The sequence below is a fragment of the Leptonotus elevatus genome, chromosome 4 (genome assembly GCF_054856555.1).
Source record: "Leptonotus elevatus isolate MCC_2025b chromosome 4, RoL_Lele_1.0, whole genome shotgun sequence".
In the NCBI taxonomy this organism is placed as follows: Eukaryota; Metazoa; Chordata; class Actinopteri; order Syngnathiformes; family Syngnathidae; genus Leptonotus; species Leptonotus elevatus.
In genome coordinates, this window is record NC_141242.1 from 6,109,530 (window position 1) to 6,130,561 (window position 21,032).

General features: G+C 38.6%; 1 protein-coding gene across 1 annotated transcript in view; it reads right to left on the reverse strand.

Moving 5' to 3' along the window:
- Positions 1–21,032, reverse strand: part of ano3 (anoctamin 3) — a 40,405-nt gene that overhangs the window by 13,415 nt on the left and 5,958 nt on the right. The window contains exons 2-14 of the mRNA XM_086073326.1: positions 11,289–11,495; positions 9,476–9,603; positions 9,198–9,353; positions 8,791–8,891; positions 8,659–8,703; positions 6,589–6,723; positions 6,264–6,370; positions 5,542–5,597; positions 5,357–5,478; positions 4,038–4,172; positions 3,850–3,946; positions 2,071–2,131; positions 127–209 (exon numbers count right to left, since the gene is read on the reverse strand). Coding sequence (XP_085929452.1) covers positions 127–209; positions 2,071–2,131; positions 3,850–3,946; positions 4,038–4,172; positions 5,357–5,478; positions 5,542–5,597; positions 6,264–6,370; positions 6,589–6,723; positions 8,659–8,703; positions 8,791–8,891; positions 9,198–9,353; positions 9,476–9,603; positions 11,289–11,495 — 1,433 coding nt within the window. The remainder of the gene's footprint in view (positions 1–126; positions 210–2,070; positions 2,132–3,849; positions 3,947–4,037; positions 4,173–5,356; positions 5,479–5,541; positions 5,598–6,263; positions 6,371–6,588; positions 6,724–8,658; positions 8,704–8,790; positions 8,892–9,197; positions 9,354–9,475; positions 9,604–11,288; positions 11,496–21,032) is intronic.

Below are 21,032 nucleotides of genomic sequence, written 5' to 3' on the forward strand. Positions count from 1 at the left end.
ACAATTACGGTGTCATATTTAGACGAGGCACGGCACGAAAATGGAGAGGAAATCATAAAAGGCGACCACAAGGCGCGCTGGGGGGGGGGGGGGGGGGGTCTCTGTTTGAGGCTCCTGCTGACCTACCTCCTCCTCCTCCCAGTCAATGAGATCCCAGTCGTAAGTCAGCTCGGCCCTCCTCCGCTTCCAGAACTCCAGGAAGACGGTGGCTGCGGGGATCCATCACATTATTGATCAGCAACACAAGTCTGACTGCTAATTGTGGGTGGAATCAAAGGGAACATCCCAAATACAAAACGGTCATTATTGATGCTCATTACAGCCTCCAGCTCGCACTTGTTTAGTCTTTGGCGAAAGAAAACATCCACTGTTTCATCCTAAATCTCCTTTGATGGAAAATGATCCATTTTTACGTTCAACATTCAATGGGTACCATTCCGTCTGCAGCGCACTGTTGCTTTTGTATCGCAAAAACAGTGAGGATATCTGTTTTTCTGTCATGTATTCTGGATTAGTCAGAATCATTATGTCATCCATCCATCAATTATCTATCCATTATCTATCCATCATCCATTCATCCATACATCTATCATCCACCCATCAACCATCCATTATATATCCATCATCCATTATCTATCCATCTCCCCACCCATCCATCCATTCATCATCCATTATATCATCCATCCATCCATTATATCATTCACCCATCCATCCATTATATCATCCATCCATCCTATCATCCATCCATCTATTATATTATCCATCCATCCATTATCTATCCATTATCCATCCATCCATCATCCATCCATTATCTATCCATTCATCCATCTATCATCCACCCATTATCTATCATCATCCATCCATCCATTATATCATCCATCCATCCTTTCATCCATCCATTATCTATCCATCATCCATACATTTATCATCCATCCATCTATCATCCATCCATCCATCAATCTATCATCCACCCATCAACCATCCATTATATATCCATCATCCATCCATCTATCCATCCATCCATTATCTATCCATCTCCCCACCCATCCATCCATCATCCATTATATCATCCATCCATCCATTATCTATCCATCATCCATTCATCCATACATCCATCATCCATCCATTATCTATCCATCCATCCATCTATCATCCACCCATCATCCATCCATTATATATCCATCCATCCATCATCCATTATATCATCCAGCCATCATCCATCCATCCTTTCATCCATCCATTATCTATCCATCATCCATCCAACCATTATCTATTCATCATCCATCCATCCACCCATCCATCCATCCATCCATCATCCATCCATTATCTATCTATCCATCCAGCCATCATCCATCCATTATATATCCATCCATTATATCATCCACCCATCCATCGTCCATCATCCATCCATCCATCCATCCACCCAAAATGTTTTATCACGTCAGTCAAAATGGAGCATTGTATAATGTTTTGATACAATTCTTATACTGCATTGTGAAGGGTTACCTAAGGTCATGGCTAGCATGTATCATACCTATTGTGACTTCAAAAACACTAAAGCATGCAAGCAGCAAATTTGATGGCTATTAAACATGTTGAAGTTGAATATAACTTGACCCACTTTTTCTTTAAGGGACACAAAAGCACACTACATTGGTTCCCCTGGGCAAAGCAATGTTTTACAGGCACACACACGTCAGACCTCAAGTGCACTCAGTGGCGCAGTACTGCATAGTTTGGTCTACTCTGCCAAAAGCCTTCATGCTGAATTCTGAGCTACGCGCCACAGTCAGTTAGCCGGAACCTCTACAGCTCGCCACTGCCTTCATTTAGCCCAAACATAGAACACTAAGTGCCAAGTGTTCCCTCTGGGCACAGGATATTGTTTTTCACAATGGCAGAAAGATGGATGAGGGCCAGAAACTGCGGTAACATTCACAGTCTCCAACACAATGACGATATAATCGGGAAATACAGCAATATACCATCCTCATAATCATACGTATACAGGTACGTCATATTTACACAGCAGATTGCATACACACAATGTAAGAAACAGCATGGACCTACCCCAAATAGCCATGAAGATAGCGAAGAAAACAGTGCCACCGTTGTCAAACAGATGGGTCACCTTGACACACAACAGAGGTTTCTATCAAACATGCAGGCTTGACAAGCAAAATTCAGATTCACACTCACCGGACACAACATTAATCACACGCCATTTAATAGCATCTATTAGAAGAAAATTCCACATTTACAACGCTAACACAGCTCATTTTTCATCGACACTTATAAACAAGGTGAAGTGCTGTAGTATTAGTTTGAATTTGTTTGTTCCTTTGTGAGCAATGCTCTGCCAATGATCCGAATGGTGCAGTTGTTTGCAGTAGTGTGGAACCGCACTGCATCATATTGATTTATTTTTGCCTTTCTCTTGTCTCAATTACGGTAAATAAGAGGGTCAGTTCTTGCGGGGCATTTTACACTCACAATATAAGTGAAAAGCAATTAACTACGACCCCGGAGAGACAATGGGTCTGTCCAAGTGGGTGATTGGAGACAGACCAACACCTACTTCATGCCTGAAGTCATGTCAGATTTTTGCCACAAAGTTCACAATGGGGAAGTCAACCAATTGTTTTTTAATTTACAATAAAATGTTCTATGCACCCCCACTAGTCTAAAAACGGCATTTTGATTAACTCATTCACTTCCAGCCATGTTCACTGAAGCAACCCCCTTCGCTCCCGGCTGTTTGACTGATTTTGCAAGGCCCACAGAATATTGTGTTCTATTGCTATAAAAACATGGAACCTACCAAAAAAACGATTAGAGTCCAGGGGGAAAAAAAGTATATTTGTATCTGTTTCTGTTTTGCAGCAATTAGCATTAGAATATAGCTAAGTTTCATCATTATTCACAAATCTGTATAGAACTGTGGGTAAATGAGCTTTTGCACTGGTTGATCTCTTACACTCTGCTGCCACCTGTTGGTCGTTTTTGTAATAACTACCATTCCCTCAACCGTTCTCTGCCGTTGAGAGGCTGCATCAAAGCCTTCTGTATGATCTAGCATCCTTTTTTTTTTGTTACGTATAAATACGTCTTTGGGACACTTAAGACATTTAAAATAGAACATATTTATACGTTTTGGGGAGCAAATGAGTTAATATTGCGTTTGTGGAATATGAGTTAAGGCTAAGCAGCAAAATCCACTTGTTTTAGCCATCTCAGGGGGCGGCCATTTTGCCACTTGCTGTCAACTAAAAATGACATCACAGTTTCTCAGGGTTCAGGTAAGGCCCAATCACGGCTTAACTGTTTTCTGAGTTTGGTCATGTGTCATTTTCAAGCTAAGCTATGATTGGTCGCTACCTGAGTACTGAAACTGCGATGTCATATTCAATGAACAGCAAGTGGCAAAATGGCCGCCCCCTGACAAGGATAAAACGGGTGGATTTAGCAATATGTCATATTCCACAAGCGCAATATTCATCCGAATGCCGTGTTTAGACTAGTTGGAGCACATAGAATATGAAATTGGAAAGACATTTTTGGGTTGACGAGTGTAATATAGTTAGAACAAGCAGTACAGAAAAATGAATGGATTTATGTTGAAGCCAGGGGATTTTCCCCCCCAGATATCCTGGCGCCACTTGCTAATAGCAACATTTGAGCTTTTTGGTTTGAACACATTTTTAAAAATATTCCCTCAAAAAACTTTACATTTTGTCAAAACAACAAAATGTGGAAAAAGCAATGCAAATACCTTGCAGATTCAGTTAACTGCGCCTAGTGGCACCAAATTGTATTTTTATCAGTACAAGTTTTGAACAAACAGTAGACCTTTGCATAGACACAGCTGTCACTCAGCCTCCACGGCTTACAGGTCTCCTCACACATTGGACACATAGTGATTGTGGTTGCTTCACAAATTTCTTTACTGGAAAAACAAGCAAGATAGTTCCGTTAGAAAACAAAACGTGAACTGTATGCGCAGCTCGCTGTCGTAACGCCGGGCGCTGTCACCTGACCTGACTTGGCTGGAGTCCATGGTGAAGAGGCCGTAGAGGAAGACAAAGACGCCAACCAGAGCAGCGGGGATCAGCATGCCGGTGTACCAGCCCAACCACGCAAAGTAAAGACCAATTTTCTCTCCGAAGTAGCGCCTGAAAAAAGGTCAAGAATATGAAATGAGGCTTCAAAATGGTGAAAAGGTTTTCTCTAGGGGTGTGAATTGCCTGGCGATTCGATTCGTATCACGATTCATAGGTCACAATTCGATTCAAAACCGATTAATCCCGATACGAATCTATAAATTGATTACTGCGATTTTTTACAAATTCAATCAATAAGATTCAGGGTTATAACTGAGCCACTGCATTTGACAAACAGGTTGCAGTCTGTTTTATGTTTGAACAGCACTGAAATCAAATATTAAGGCTTAATGTTCCATTAATATAACATTCTTCCATGCTTAATGTGTGAATCCTAACCCTAAGTAAGACGTTTTGTTGAATATTCCCATAAAAAAATAATGTTTAAAAATCGATTCGGCTGCATATCGAATCGATTCGAGAATTGCGCGCTGCAATATCGCGATATATTGCCGAACACCCCTAGTTTTCTCAGTACTCAAACATTATGGCCGTGTACAGTGAATGCACCGAAACCACGCCCCATTCTACTTCTACGACCTGGAAAAAGGGGATGCATTTTTCTTATACCTAAAAATATAATTCCTTTAAAGTCTCCAGGGGCTGCAATATATCCTGTGGTCGCAGGGCTTTTCATGACTGTGACAACGACGCACTCTAATGCAGTCTCTGTACGCTCAGCTGTGATTGGTTGATACCTGAGACATGAGCAACATTGATGTCATCTTCAGTACCAGTAACCAGAATACCATATTTAGACCAGTGGGTCTGCATAGAGCATATTATTGTCCAAAAAAATTGGGGGGGGGGGGTGACTTCACCTTTAAATGATCAAATCTGGTTCCTATCAAGAGGTACTGTTTTTGGCAGCTGTTCCTCCAACCCGAGTCATTTGCGGAGGCGGAAAGCTAACAGGAAAACCGCTGTTTAGCGTGGATAATGCAGACGGCGAGAATTTAGGTCTCATTCCACCTTGCAGGAGTTTACCGAGGCGCTTTTCAAAACCTCCAGTGATTGACAAATGAATCTGCTCACACAACTGATTAAAACCCTACGAGGCAGCGTAGACATAAAAACGAGGTTACTCTTTGTCTCTCACTTCTTGATGTATTTAAAGCCAAGCTGTGGCTCATAATTAGGACATACAATCGTATGTGAGGGAAACTAAGAGTCACCTCATCCAAAAGCCGAGTTACCTGATGAGGTCCAGAGGCTGGTACTTGTACCAGATCCCCCAGCGAGCCCAGCGCTCATAAAGCAGGTGCCTGTGGTTCTGGGCACCATGCGTCTTAATGGGATGTCTGCTCTTGTATCCACCCTGGTGAGAAAAACAGAACAGATAAGAAGGAACACTTTTCAGCACAAATTTCACACTTCCTACCTCGTGTGGAGGAAAGGCAGCCTCATACGTGTTGTTTCCCAATAACCGATTGATACCTGAAGATTACATTTCAAATCAGTCAAGAAGCGAGTCTAAAACGACTCCTCCGCATTAACAATTGATCAGCATATGCAAGTCTTAAACACATGAGAGGCGTTAGAACAATATGAATTTTAAATAGCTGCCCGCTAGCCACTGGTTTTTATTTGAACCGGTGCCATCATTTATGCACGTTGTAAAATCCAGAAAATGAACACGACGGTTCAGGCTACTGTACTGTGTGCAAATATTCTTGTGACTAGCAAAGTCTATCGGCTGCTGTATAAGAAATGCGTTATATTCAGTATGGGAGCTTGTGACAGGACAATGATAATATATATATATATATTATTTTTTTTCTGGACTATACATTCTCATAGCAGCGGACATCAGCATGCTTATAAGAAAACATAATGACTAATAAATATCAGTGGAGGGAACACTCGATGATGTAAATAAGGCTGTAACAAAATTCACCAGGGTGCACCACCATCAAGGTTTCATTAAATGTTAGCAGCACTTAGTTGCTGCCTTGTGGTTTCAGTGACACGCAGGCAGAATAAAAGCAGAAAATATTAAAAAAAAAAAAAGATATATTATGGCCTTTGTGCATTTATTATAGTGATGTATGCTTGGTGCTGATTCTAAGCTGCTGAATACTACAATTGATGTTGGCCTCATACCTATTTTTAACTTTCCATCCTCATACTTAGTGCGCTGCAGGACATGGTGGACGATTCTGCTTCTGGTCGAGTTGGAGAAGAAAGTCTCTCTGTTGTTGATAGTGAAGCTGGGTGGCAAGGAATGGCACAATCCGTTAGCTACTGTACCTTTGAGAAGATGCTAATATTAGCCATCATTAGCAACTCAGTTCGCGCTTAAGATGTTTGGTTAACTGATTTGTCTTGGGCCCTTAAATGACTAACTAACCATGATCTGTTACTAACAAAACGAAGCAAACAGGCAGCAATTCAAATGTTGCGACATAGGAGCGTCATGGCGTCTTACTGATGCATGCGTGCTCGGCTAAATGGAGCAGTGTAGCAGTCGGTCTCCTCCAGGTCGGGCAGCGCCTCTTTGTCCAGCTTCATGGGATTTCTGGGAAGCCAGCTCTTGATCTGACGACATCTCAGATGAAAGCGGCTGCGCAGATGGAGCCGCAGCAGGACGGGATTAACGGCACAGATTAACATGAAGATTGTCTACTTTGACATTATAAAGTGGATCATTAACTTTTACTCCAGCACCGACATGCCTTGACATCTCAATCCGCGCTACAGACACACTGCAATTGAAACTGTATTCAAAAAAGGGGGAAAGAAGTAGTGAAATGAGGAAAATTTGAGTTAATTTACGCAAAATGATCTGAAAATTTGAGTTGTTATCAAGGTAGCCTCAAAACTCTTGATGCCTCGAAACTAGCGTATTAATACTATATATACATACACCTATAAAATGGTGGTATTTCCTTTTTTTAAACAAAACATACTCTCAATAACAAGTTTTAACACCTTATTCAGCCAAGGCAACATAAAACAAAGAGAATTACATATTGTTTATTTAGCCAAACCACTTAACTTTGCCTTATGAAAATATGCTAGCCAAATGCTAACACAAAACGCTAATTGCTATGAACAGGCTAATGAAACTAGCATTGACGTCGCAGTACTTATACACTTTTAAACAACTTATTTTTTTAGCACAGTGGTAGAATACAATAATCTTCACAGCTGTGATGTTCAAACTGTTTAATTATTTACATTATTTTTAACAATAGTTTATACATAACAGTTTCTGTCAGATTGAATTATGCTAGGCTTACACGCGGGGTTTACCATCTTCGCAGGCCTATTAAAGCTACGATGAGAACATTTGTAAACAATATTTGATAGAGCCATTTGTTTCCATGATACTGCTTATGGCAGTCCTTATCAATACATGCAGCTATCAGGGCCGCTATATCATCCTCTTTGGCACTTTGAAATTCATCCGTCCATAACTCAAACTGATTTAATTTGTGGTCCAGACTCATATTGCAATCTTGCGAGCCACCTCACATTCTACTCGAGGCGCTGGAAAATGACTTAACGATGCTGCCATCCCGGTATTGATTAGACGAACATAAACGGGGACTCTGCGAACACAAGGTTTATGTTTGCTATGAAGAAAGCAGGTCGTCAGGGACAAATATTGATATGGATGCACATGGTCCATTTATTCAGCCTTACGGGGATGTGAGTTAGTGATAGACCATTGGTAAACACTGGGAGACATATTTACGTTTGAGTGTTCATTTCAGTCCAACAGCTTTGGAAAAGACTGTGAGCCAAAGCTAATGGTCATCCTTCCTCACACTGTATTTGGGAAATGGAATGAAAAGTTAAGTACAAATTGGAGCATTTTCCAGCAACATGGGCATGCTAAAATATCGAATGACTGTGATTCAAATTCCACCATAATATCAGATACTATAATGAACAATTTCAAGTTATGTCGATTTTTTTCATACAGGAATTTTTTTTCTCCCCAACACAAAGCGGCTTTGTTTGTGATTGTTGATTTGTCACCGCAATGCTTCTGTCTGCTTGTAGAGATAAGACACAGAAATTTGGAGTCCAGCGCGGAGCTTGGACATCACTTGAACATCACTTCAAAGCGCGACTGCATCCTTCTAAAAATAGTATGCAAATAACAAGCCTGTGCCACTCGTTGGTGTTTGACTGAAAGATTATAGATTGTTTAATGGAAAATCCTCGTCAGAGTGGGTGAGTGACAGTATTGTTCTGTGAAAAGAGTCCTTGACATGTTCATTCCTGCAGTCTTTAAAATGATTGGAGGGTTTCATTCGCTATCATTGTTGAGACAAAATAACAATGACTACAATGCATTGCATCCCTGATTCTCAAATGCATTTTGGAAAGGCTGATTCAACATTGTGTATTCTTATGCTTTTATTACAATGCTGAAAAGAAAACCCAATCTATGGTGTCTCCTCAAACCCTGCCTATTTTTTTTTTCCATTGCCATTTAACCAACTAGCTTTCAGTTGAACAAAAATTCCAATCCGAAAAGACATACCTGCCCAAGGTTTTGCTTTTCCAGTCTGTAAAGTGGGATTTTTTCCTTCCGCAGGAAAAGAGAGACACATTAAAGAAGCTTCCAGCCACTGAAAGAAAACATGCGGTGCAATTAAATCCCTTGTTTTGTTACCTGAAAGGCATCCGGATGTTCATCTGCTCTGCATATTTGCAAAGTGTGTCCCAGGGAGTGTGGATTTTGACGAACATGATGTCATTGTTCGTCAAGGAAGGCTTTTAGAATCATAGAAAAGCACAAAGTGTTCGATAAATTATTTTTTTTAAAACATCTTTATCACCAATTTTTTTCTTCTTTTTTTAATAAATCGAATACCTCTTTATTTTGTATACATACTGTACAATATATATATATATATATTTTTTTTTTAATACATTTTATTTTTTTTGGACAGTATGTATACAAAATAAAAAGGTATTCGATTTATTTAAAAAAAACCACTGTTCATTCCTTCTAGCAAAAATTTAACAGCATTTTTTTTGTCATATATTTTTTTTTTTATCTTTGAGAATAGCTGTCACCTCCTTCTCCAGCATTAAGCCCTGAGCACGTAAATTCTTCTCAAAGGTGCACCTCTTCTCCACCAGCGGACTGGACTTCTTATAAACCAGGATGTAGTCGATGCGCTTTTTCCCGTCGCGGAAGAAGAGCCCGGATGGATCTGATGGATTCCTGCCCTGCAGCAGCAATGAAGGACGAGATGATAAACACGAGCTTGGAATGCTAAAAGCGATGCGACAGTGCTGTAACATCTTTAAAGGTTTATCAGCGTGAAGGTGGATCAGCGAGGGTGCGTTACCTTGAGGGATTCTGTGCGGGCCTCGAGTTTAGCCCGTGTGCTGGTTTTTCGGGGTAGGAGGGACCCGTCTGTTCTGGTTTCACATGCAGTTGCTTCTGACTCCTCTGTGTAGTCATCCTTGCTATCCTCTGATGGACACACGCATGCAAAGAGCAACAATTGCACATGTAAAAAATATCTGCCATATTTGCAAGATTAAAATAATTTTGGATTTTTCTTTATAGTAAGTTTTCATTTCAAATTCAGTTAGTTATGTTTTAGAGTGGGCTTGTTACTTTTTATTAGTTTTTTTTAATGTTTTGTTTTAGCTGAGTTTTTATTAGTTTTAGTATTAGATTTTTATTTATTTTTTTATATACAGAGTATTATTAAAATAATTCAAATGTATTACATTTTAAATTTAAATTCATCTCTGAAAGCTCATGTATGGAAATTAATTGACAAAGATGAAAACGAAGGACATTTTCGCTGCAGTTAGGTAGTTAGTAGTACTAGTATAGTTATAGTTAGTTTCTATAAACGTAAAATGTAGTTTTTGTTATTTATCGAGGTAAGGTGGGCGGTGTCAAAAACACTTTATTTTATTTACAAAAATGATTTTTTAATTAATTTTTTTGGTATTTTGTTCATTTTCACCTCTGTACCCGAATTTTTTTCAAAAGAGCTGACATTTTACACAAAGGGAAAAGATGACTGCCCGCACCAACAAGAAAACTGGAAAGGGTCATGTTAGTTTGAAACACAAAACAGAAAAAAAACAAAAAAAAACAGCTTATCGTCGCTGACGTAAAAGTTTTAGCAGTTTTGAAACCGTGACTTTTTAAAACTGTGGTATACCTTGAAATCAGGAATATATTCATGACATGTACATAGTATTTGTCAGACTGGTGATGTGGTATCAGTGCAAAATCGGAGCATTTTTATGAGTACCGATACCATGCAAACATGCATTTTTTTTTTTAAATGTTATAACAAACAGTATATACTGTATACTGTTTTGAAGTATTTGACACAACCGTGCAGTCACTTTGAAAGTACAGAAAAACAAAAAGCTGAATTTTGAGATGAAAAATGAAGAAAATTGTTTGGGTTTTTTTAGGAGAGAAATACTGTAGTGCATACGCAGGAAAATACAATGCGCAATGCAGACATTTTATGTTAATGAACCTTGCGCACACCAGCATATATCTTCTAGTATGGTTTTTTCTTCTTCTTCTTCACAACACTGTGCCGGGTTCACAGTACACTGAGATAAATGAAAGACTCCTTCAGCAAAGGAACATTTCCATACAACAATATACCTTCTACTTCATGCGCCTGAAACTGCACATTACATTGAAACGTTTGATCTTCTTCTTTTTTTCCCGCACAATCTGCATAAGCCGAGTATGCAGAAAATGATGGCGCTACGATGCATCAAACATAAAAACAGGTAACTTTTAATTATATTTCTCACGGACCTGATGCGGCTGAGTAGCAGGTAATTACGGGTAGTAGAAGTCAACAAATGTAAAATTGCACTTCACAGGTGCGTATAACAAGGGCCCATTTTCAAGGCTGAAGTGTTTGGATACCATCCGTGGCAGGGAAAAAAGTGAGTGGAATGTGATTAGCCAACATTTTCATAGATGGTGGAAATTCTGCTAAGAAGCTTGCGACATAATCTTGTTATAATCCTGTAAACATCATCTTTTGGTGTGAATATGACAACCCCTAAGGCAAGCGTTTACACACACACGCACACACGCACACGCACACACAGTGATGTGTGATGCAGACGAGTGATGTAACTCCTGTCTGCGATGGTACTGACCTGTCTGTGGCGGCAGGAAGCTGCAGGAGTTGCTGATGCTCTGACTCAGAACCTCCACTTGGGCTTTGGGCTCCGGGCTCAGAGGTACAGACAGGAAGTGGTTGAGGTTGATGGGATGGGTCTGACTCTGGGCCAGGCAGGGCAGACTGCGGCGGGACGGCTTCAGGCTCTTCTCTTTCAGGATCTCGCTGATGCTGGTGTGCATGCCTGGAGAAATGGAGAGGTGATTTAAAGGGGAAGTCAACCCCCCCCCCCCCCAATTTTTTTTGACAATAATAGACTATGAGTTAAGCAGCAAAAATCCAGCAGTCTTTTATCAATATCAGAAGTTGGCCATTTTGTTGTTGAGTGAAAATGACATCACAGTTGCTCAGGGCTCGGGTAACAACCAATCACAGATGAGCTTCAGAAAACAGGTGAGCTGTGATTGGTCGTTGCCTGAGCGCTGACCAACTGCGATGTCATATTCAGTAGACAGCAGGTGGAAAAATGGCCGCCCCCTGAGATGGATAAAAATGACTGGATTTTGCTACATAACTCATATTCCACAAATGTAATTTAAATGTAATTTTATTCAAAATGTCAAGTTTAGACTAGTGAGGTCACATATAACATATTAGTGTCGTGAAATGTTTAAGGTTGACTTTCACTTTAATGGAAGAAACAAGAATGTAAACAATAGTTCCCATAGTGTTTTCTTCATCTACTGACTCACTCCCACACTCTAAAAATATGCACGGAAGAAGATTAAATTATCAGTAGGTGTGAATGTACAGTAAGTGTGAATTAGGGATGAACAATTATCATTATGAGAGGTCTTTTATTATTATTATTATTGCGTGTCTTCTCATAGCAAATGGGGCAAGCATTTTATTTTGAAAAAAAGGGGGAAAAAAGGCTCTATTTTTTTGAGCGTGCTCAAACAATTTCAGTGGGGATTATGTTAAAGAGTGCTCATCCATTTCAATGAACAAATGTGGGCTGCAAATCTTTGCTAAATCAAAAATGGGAGTGGCCAAGCATCGGTATGAAGACTTAACAGAGCCATTAGTAGCTTGACGACTCTTAACTTGCATTTGATTCTTTCCCTTTTGTAAGAACGTTCATTCACTTGTACGATCTAAACCCTCTGCCCTGCTACAATTTCTTCCTTTAAAAATAATAATGTCAGTTTTGATTTTAGGTTGAAATGATGTCTGACTGCATTACATTCTAGACGTAATAAATTTGGCACTCTTCTAACTCAGACAAGTCTGGCAGAATAAAAAAAAAAAAAAAAAAGCTTTTCAACGTGATTCATTTTGAGTAGAGCCCGAGTAGTAAACATAAACAAGAATCATGACTTTCTGACAGTGTTAACAAGCACTGAAAATTAAAGGCTCATAAAAAGAGAATTGCAGGCTGACCCGATATATGAGGTCGTGTTACATTACACATAGGCTGTATGTCTAATGGCCGCTGCGGCTCGGAAGTCCGATGCGTGAAGGAATGCAAGGGCTTATAAACGGCAAATGCAAACGTGACGTCTGTGCCATATATAAATCATACAGACAAAAGTATACAAACACTTAAATACTCGTTTACATATTTATGCAGGGAATTTTAACAAATACAGTACAAACTAAAATGTTGGTTTTTTTTTTAGACCAAAGTGGTTATGTTGTCAAAACAGTTTGATTATAAAATAAATCACAAAAGAGAAGACTGAGCATGGGCCAGAGAAGGAAACCGATTACGTGATGGAGTTCACCATTTTCTTGCTTTCTCAGTGAATAACACCAGTTTGTTATTGCTCAAGTGCATGCATAATGCAACAGGGCAGTTGGTATGAAGGCGTGCATTTGAATTTAAGATTGTTTGACCCTCTCATCCAAAAGAACAATTTGCAAAGAGGCGACATTCTCATTGCAGCTTCTGCATTAAAGCTTTTAAATATTCATCCAAATTTTTTAGGTTTTTTCCTCAGCTGGAGTCTATCACAGCAGACCTTGGAGTTGAGGTAAAACCTGGAATGGTTGCCAGTTAATCGTTTATCGTCACCCTCTTAAAATAATTATATAAATAATAATAAAAAAATTATTTTTTTTTGCCTAAATCATCTCCTCATGATGCAAATGGTTCAATATTTTGTGTTTCCTGAAAAATTTGAAAAAATGACGTATGCACCCTCATTTCCGGTAAACGACAAATTTTCCAATTTCCAGTGTGCTGTCAGCATTTAAATAGCCCAATTGTTGTTGTTGGGGCAGAGTCAGTGGTAGAATGGTCGTCGCCCTGATGGTTGGGGTTCGATCCCAAGCCGGAGTAACTTACAGTATCCTTGAGTCATCAGTAGTCAAAGGCACTTTGAGGGCCTTGTAAAGAAAAACGCAAAAAAATTAAGTCCCTTTTACTTTTTAGTGAAGTGTTAGTTTGAGGTAAATTTGAACACTACTCCAGTGTAGATTTGTAACACTATACAGTGTAGGAGTAACACTGGTTAAAAAGTAACACTTTGAAAAGTGTCAGATTTACATTCATTGGTGTGGACATATATAAACACTTTTCTAGTGTTAGATTTAACACTACTCAGTGTTAATCTAACACTGGCGATTTTGTTGTGTAGGTGTGAATGTGAGTGTGAACGTTTATCCATATTGACGCCTTCTTAAAAGAACCACGTAACTGCCTGGAGGCGGGTTAGACGGGTATGGCGGATTTGGCAGAGGAAGGTCTGCGCCGTTGTGGGAGCGATCACAGGCGACTCCAAACACGGCCAAACGAAGCTGTTCATTACATTTGACTGCATCAGTCGTGCAAAGACCGAAATTTTTTGGACATTTTCTGGCCACTGGATTCTTTGTTTACAATTAATGAATTATTCAAATTAATTTTACTGTGTGTTCTAAACAAACATGTATTTTATGAATAAATGGGAAGAACATAATAGAAAATTGCAATTCATTTCATGCAATTTTAAGCAAAATTTTTATATTGGGATATATAGTTCCTTCGTCAAAATGATCTGTCATTGCTTTTTATTTCTTTAAATGCTATGTCTCAAAAGTAAAAGTGGTATCGGTACTTGGTATTGGTATCAGTGGCTATTCAAGAGTTGAATACTCGTACAGTATCAGTCTGAAAAAAAGTGGTATTGAACAAAACATCCATAAATTCAAATAATTGTATTCATTTTGGACATTTTTGTTTCGATCATAGGACAAACAACAGTGGTCGATTGACTGACAATAATCATAATTAGATATCGATTATTGCACCGCATTAAAATCTAAAAACAAACAAGGGTCACACTGAAATACTCTAGATGGTCCAAATATACCATAAATGGGCAAAATCATGGAAGATAACCTTCAGCATGAAGTGGAATTAAGTGAAGGGGAGCTTGGGGGCTGGACAGATGCCCTCCATCCATTTATAAGCTACTGTCATTATGATGATGATGATGATGATGATGACGACGACGATGATTCCGTCCTTCATGGAGGAGGCACATTGAAAGCGTCAGCATTCCTCTGCCATCAAATCACTCGGCTCGATAAGTCAAGAAAAAAAAGAGGTGGATGGTCCACAAAAATGAACTCCATACAAATACATGATGTACAGTATGCGTTAATACCGGTGAGAGCGGCTTGACAAAAACCTAATACCATTAATACCAGCGGAGGTTATTTTCAAGGTCAGCGTGGCTACAAAAGTGTGATATGACAAGATTGTTAAACGAGATTGAAGGTCAACGATGAATAGCAAGAATGTACAAAGGCTAATAAACCATAATGGAGGTCCGGCATGGGAAGCGGCTCACTGTAACCAAAACATCTGCATTGAGGCGGTACTGCACCTGACATATATATTCACGAGACTGATAACGGGAACACGATGTTCTTTCACCTCCGGCGAGGAGTTTGTTCCGTGACCTTGCACAGCTGCATCCCCAGGGCTGTTGCCGCAGCCACACGCTGAATGATAACTCATTCTCGTGGTACTGATCACAGTGGGATTCCCCAGTGCTGTTGCATGAGAAAGGAGTCGGTTGATTTGGTTGAGCACAAGGACCCAGGGGCCCACTGATCATGCTGATTATTTTCTCTGCAGCGCACTGATGTGGAATGAGGAAAACTGGGAGTTTCTGATAAAAGCTTCATGACGATCATAAAAAAAAAGAAAAGAAAAAGAAAAAAACTGGAGAATGACTTTGTTGCTCTTCTCTTTTAAAATGTGACATACAATCAGCATCCGATTACCGTATGCCTACAGGTGCTATATTAATTGGTCTTGCTAAAGCAATTGACAGGATTGATTAGATAAATTACATGCTTTGGGTCTTTCTACTGAGTCATCATTTTTCTTTTTTTTTCTTCATCAGAGAAGTCAGTGTGTTTCCTTTCAAGGTAGCTAATAAGACTTAAAGATTATGAACAAAGGGGTACCTCAAGGATCATGTTTAGGTCCTCTTCTATTCTACATTTTCATTACTGAACTCCAAAAACCCATTTTGACTGGCAGATTCACAACACCGTGGTATACTGTTCTAGTTTAGATATTAAACAAATTGAACAATCTTCACAATCTGATTTTAATCAAGTTCAACAACTGTTAATAATAGGCTTCTTTTAAACAAGATTTTTTTTTTGCCATTACCACAATTTCTTTGATGGTACAATATTAGAAAAAGTGGATTAAAATAATATGTATGTATATATATATAAAAAGAGCAATGATGATGACATTAACGAATGAACAATACTGAGCTCTTTAAAGAAAAAAGAAAAAAAAGAAAAAAAGAAAAAGTGGATTAATTTAAATATTTATATTAAAATATTTGTAAAAATATTTGTATTAGTTAATATTTAAATATTAATATTGGCCAGATAACCAACTATCTTTTAATCCTCATTTAAAGTGGTTTTGGCATGCCTTGGTCCCCAAGGTCAAGAGCGTTAAGAACCCATGTGTGACAGTTCACCTGCAACCCTATTGAGAATTTAAGCAGTTAAAAAATGAATGGCTAAAAATGTGCTAACTTGTAGCTGCAATTATGTTTCCTTTACACATTTTTCACATTGCAAACCAGTGCGTAACTTGTCAGTAAATACAATAAAGACAAAAAAGTAGCACAGTGCAGTACAGTTTGTCTGTTTTAACCACGCTATTCAATTTGAGATTTAGTGCTGCTTCCAACTGAATTGCATTATAAAAACCAAGAACAAAAAGCCAAACAAAGCAAGTTTCCATAAGGACCAAGCAACAGAGCTCCGCCCATTCACAAGCATTTCTACAACTAAAGGCCTCTCCATAAACAAAGACAAGATTTTAAATTTTGGAGGAAAGATTACATCTTATTAACACAGTTCAGCTCCAAATGCTTTAATTGGCTCTTCATTTTCATTATCTGCTATATTAAAAACCGGTGCTGAGCATCGGGTTGTTAATCAGTCATTTGATAAAGAGTCTTATTGTGCCAATTATATTGGCAATTACTGTACATGTTCAACGGCCTGGTTAGAAAGCAACTGATGCAGCAAAAGCCTGCTTTATGACCACCTGCTGTTTCCGAATGGAAGTCAAAAAGATCCATCTTGTAAATGAAGTGCCTCAGTATCGGGAGAAGAATGCAAGCGTGCATGTTAGACACACGATTCTGCAATAGAGGATTGTGTTTACTTTATTTCCATGCAACTCCCACACAATAAACACATACATATCCCCAGAAGGCTGCAGTGAAATGGGCTCCAGGTGCTGGAATATTCTGCAAAGGCTGTCTATGTCTGAGATGACACAACAGAGCTGAGCCCAGTTAATGGACCTGCAGAGGGGAGGCTCAGTCATCCCAAAAGGATCCTCAAAGTTTAAAATAGGAGCACAAACTGGACAGGTTTGTTGTTGTGTGAAATTGATTCCATGGAAATTGTAGAACTTGTGTGTGTGTGTGGGGGGGGGGGGGGAGATATCATCAGCTACTGAGGTTATAAAAATGCATAAACACAAACCTATATGAATTTAACTGCATTTACTTACAACTTTAAATGGTTCTGTGATGCATTTGAAATGAATGGATGCTATTAGTCCATTCTACCCCCCCACCCCAAAAAAAAAACATGACTACAGTTTTTCATAAGAAAAATAGCACTGCATTATTTTACTTCATAAAAACAAACATAACTGAATAGATTGCAACCCCCACCTTAAAAACAAACAATTGTTGCATCATGTTTTCATGCTTTAATGCCCACTGAAATTGTGTTTCTACTGGTTGTGTGCGTGTGATGAGATTCGCAACTACCGGTAAGTAACTCAGTAAGCTGCAGTAATATTAGTCATTTTTCGAATAGAATAAAGGATAGTAATCCTGTATAGTAATAGTTAATATATAGTGATATCAATAAGGTCATTATTTTAAGAAATTAAAAAGTAATTAATTTAAGAAAGTATATTATAACAAGAAACCCTCTACGTCCCACATTATAGATAAAAAACTAAAATTCTAATATTAAAAAAGAAATAAATTGCAGATCTGCAAATCTATGGGTGTTGAACTACAAGTAAAGGAGGCTCTGGACAAATTAAGTATTTTTTTCCCCAAATTAACAAACTTTACTTATCACAGTATAAATCAATAATTATGGCCAAATATGTAAAGAAAATGAACGAACAGCTGTCGCTTTCTGTAGGTATAAAAAGCAGGATTGAAGAGGATTTGACATTCAATAATTTTCAGCACAAATTTATAGACTGAACTGAAATACCTGTTTTCATTCCTTTTCTTTCAAATTTACAGTCAAGCAAAAATAGTGTGCCACCATGTAGTGGTTGATAGAGGAGTAACACCCAAAATAACAGAAGGCAGAACAAAATAAGAGCTACAAACTGTAAAAAAAAGAAAAGAAAACAATACAAATCTGCCAAATAGCGAGACCATGAACCCGCCATAGAGTCGGGATTACTGTATACCGCCTGGTGTATTGCTACAATGTCTGTCCACATGTGCTGCTGCCTTTGTGTTCAAATAGTCATTGTTTATAACTGCCGCAACATTAATGCTAATTCCTGCAGCCCATCAATAGCATTCTGCATTGTGTGTTAGCATGAAGCTAGCAGACATTTGTAAATTATATGCTTTGGTTATTCTCTTTGTTTAGGTTTAAACTTAAAGAGGAAATAGCAATAAAAAAGCTAGATTTTTCTTTCTTTCCATTTTTGCTCCCCATATATATATATATATATATATATATATATATATATATATATATATATAAAATCTGGTAACCCAGGTCACTCCTAAGAAGAGTTACCAGTCTACATTAAATACGTTGAGAAAAATATTTTTTAAGGTTCATGAAATGTGAAATCCAGTGTGCCCCACAGTAATCTCACTGTGTGACGGCTAAATTAATCCTGCGCGTGCTTTGACTGTGTGTGTTTAGTGATTTTCCACACCAGAAGGAGAACAAGCTAAAAAACACAGGAATACAAAAATAATAATAAAGAGATCAGAGGGAAGTGAGTTAATGTGGGAAGAATCACCTCACAACCAGCACATGGCAACACTAGTTTATACGCTGCGATTAAAAACAAAAAAACAAAAAAACAAAAAAAAACATCCCCTCACACTCATCCGAGGGGGCTGGACGAAAGGTCGTGATCCGGGATTTGGATCTTCTCTATGCAGCCTGCGCATGTCAGTCTTGTGATGTGAGATTAAAAGGATTAATTTTTAGGCAGGGGGGATGACAATGTAAATAGGAATAAGCATTGGGAATAATGCTTGGCTGACTGTTTTTGTTCTGAGCCAACCAAACAAATAAAAGACAATATCTGTTTTTATGCTCTTGTTGATCATTTCTGCCATTAAAAAAAAAAGCATTTGAGTAATTTCTTTATTTTAAAGTCAAATTGTAAGCAATCATAAAGCAACCAGAGGCACAACAATGTTGTTAACATTAAATGAAGCTACCAAGGGGTCTGAAACTTCCCATTTGAAGCATTAAGCATCAAGATATTATCTGCACAGATAAAGTCGAAACGGAGAATTCAGGTCAGTGGGATGCTTCCCATCATGCCCCAGTGTCTATGTCTTTAATTATTCATTTGTGTTGAGCTCAAAGCACTTTTAGCGTCTCAGCTTTCAGCTAAGCCTGCATCATATAACATTAGACGGGCAGCTTTGCCTGCCTGAGTGCATTTCAGATCCCCCGAAAGGATCCTTTACTCCTGCCTGTTGTCCAGCAGAATCCAACAAAAACGACCAGACTGAAATTATTGAGAGTGAGTGGCGAGCAGCATGAAAGGTCAAATAGGGATGCGGTAGATATTGCCACCAATTCTTCTGATACTTGATTTTGGATGCATGTTTTCATGAAATATGAAAATAAGTGAGGCCAACTGAAATCTTTTTTTTTGTAATCACATCTACACAGAGGGCTTAATTATAAGAGGGTGTGCACACTTATGCAACCAAAAACCAGAATTTGGTTTTTTTTTTCATTTCAACTGTACAGGTTATAGGTCCAATTTTTTAGACCACAAAAAAAAAAACTGGAATTTGAACAAGGGTGTGTAGACTTTTTCAAACCGCTGCTTACGGTGCATCTAAGGAGAAAATACCGTGAAAGCAGCAAACTTCTGCAAAACAACACTAAAAGTTTGAGGCAGAACACTAAAGCTGCAGCTGGACTACTAAACCATGAGCTAAAACATCCCGAGCGAGCTACCAAGCAAGGTGATTACCATCTTATTGCCATCATAAATACATCAAACAAGAATAAACATAGTCTCAGCTGTAAACAGTGGGTAATAGAAGATAAAACACACACACACACACGTACACACACTCTCAGAGAAGGTGTAAAATGTTTTTTCGAAGCAATGAGAGCGAGTGTGTTTCATCCTCTTGTCTGCTTCCATATCAAAGAACAGATAGAAGTGGATTCGCGACGATCAATAGGACCGAAGCGGAGAATAGTCTTGAATATTCAGCACAAATCACTTCATTTTGCGAACCATGTAAAAAGGGGACCAGAGATGGCTGATTTGCAATATGCAGGTGCATCCAGAACTGATGAAGCATTTAACATTTCATACAGGACCGAACACAAATTGCTGTAAAATGCATCATTTTTACTCTGGCAGTAATGTAGAAATATAAATATAAAATACAGTTGGACACTTTCCAGTCGACTCATCGCTCAGCCTAATAGAATTTACGAGCAAACCTTACCAGGTGCCATGACTGACACTAAATATGATCTAATGCGACTTGAAGGGACAAGCTGAAAGTCATAACAGCAACATCGACTACTACTGCTATTCCAATTCCGATGGCATTACTGTTAATTTGCTAGGAATCGAAAAGGTTGATCAAATATCAGTGCACCTTTATATAGCTAAAATGTGGGCAAAGCGTGCTAATTTGTGGCTGTAAAATACTAAATGTACAACTTGAGCACAAAATTATTTTTTAATTTGTCGTTTCATGTAATTCTCAAACTCTTGCTACATGCGACATTTTTTTAATGTTTTTTTTATTTTTTATTACGTTCTCGTCATTAGCATGCAATGGCAGTGAAATGTGAAACCCTTTATTGGATGATAAAAATCTGATCTCAGAATCGCCTCGAGAGCAGCCTGAGGGCCTGTCCTAATAATAGCTCACCAGGTATGGTGCATTGTGATTGCCTAGGAGTGTTGTAAAAGTCATTATTTATAAATGTAATCACTTGCAGAAAGTTATAGAAAAATGTCTACTTT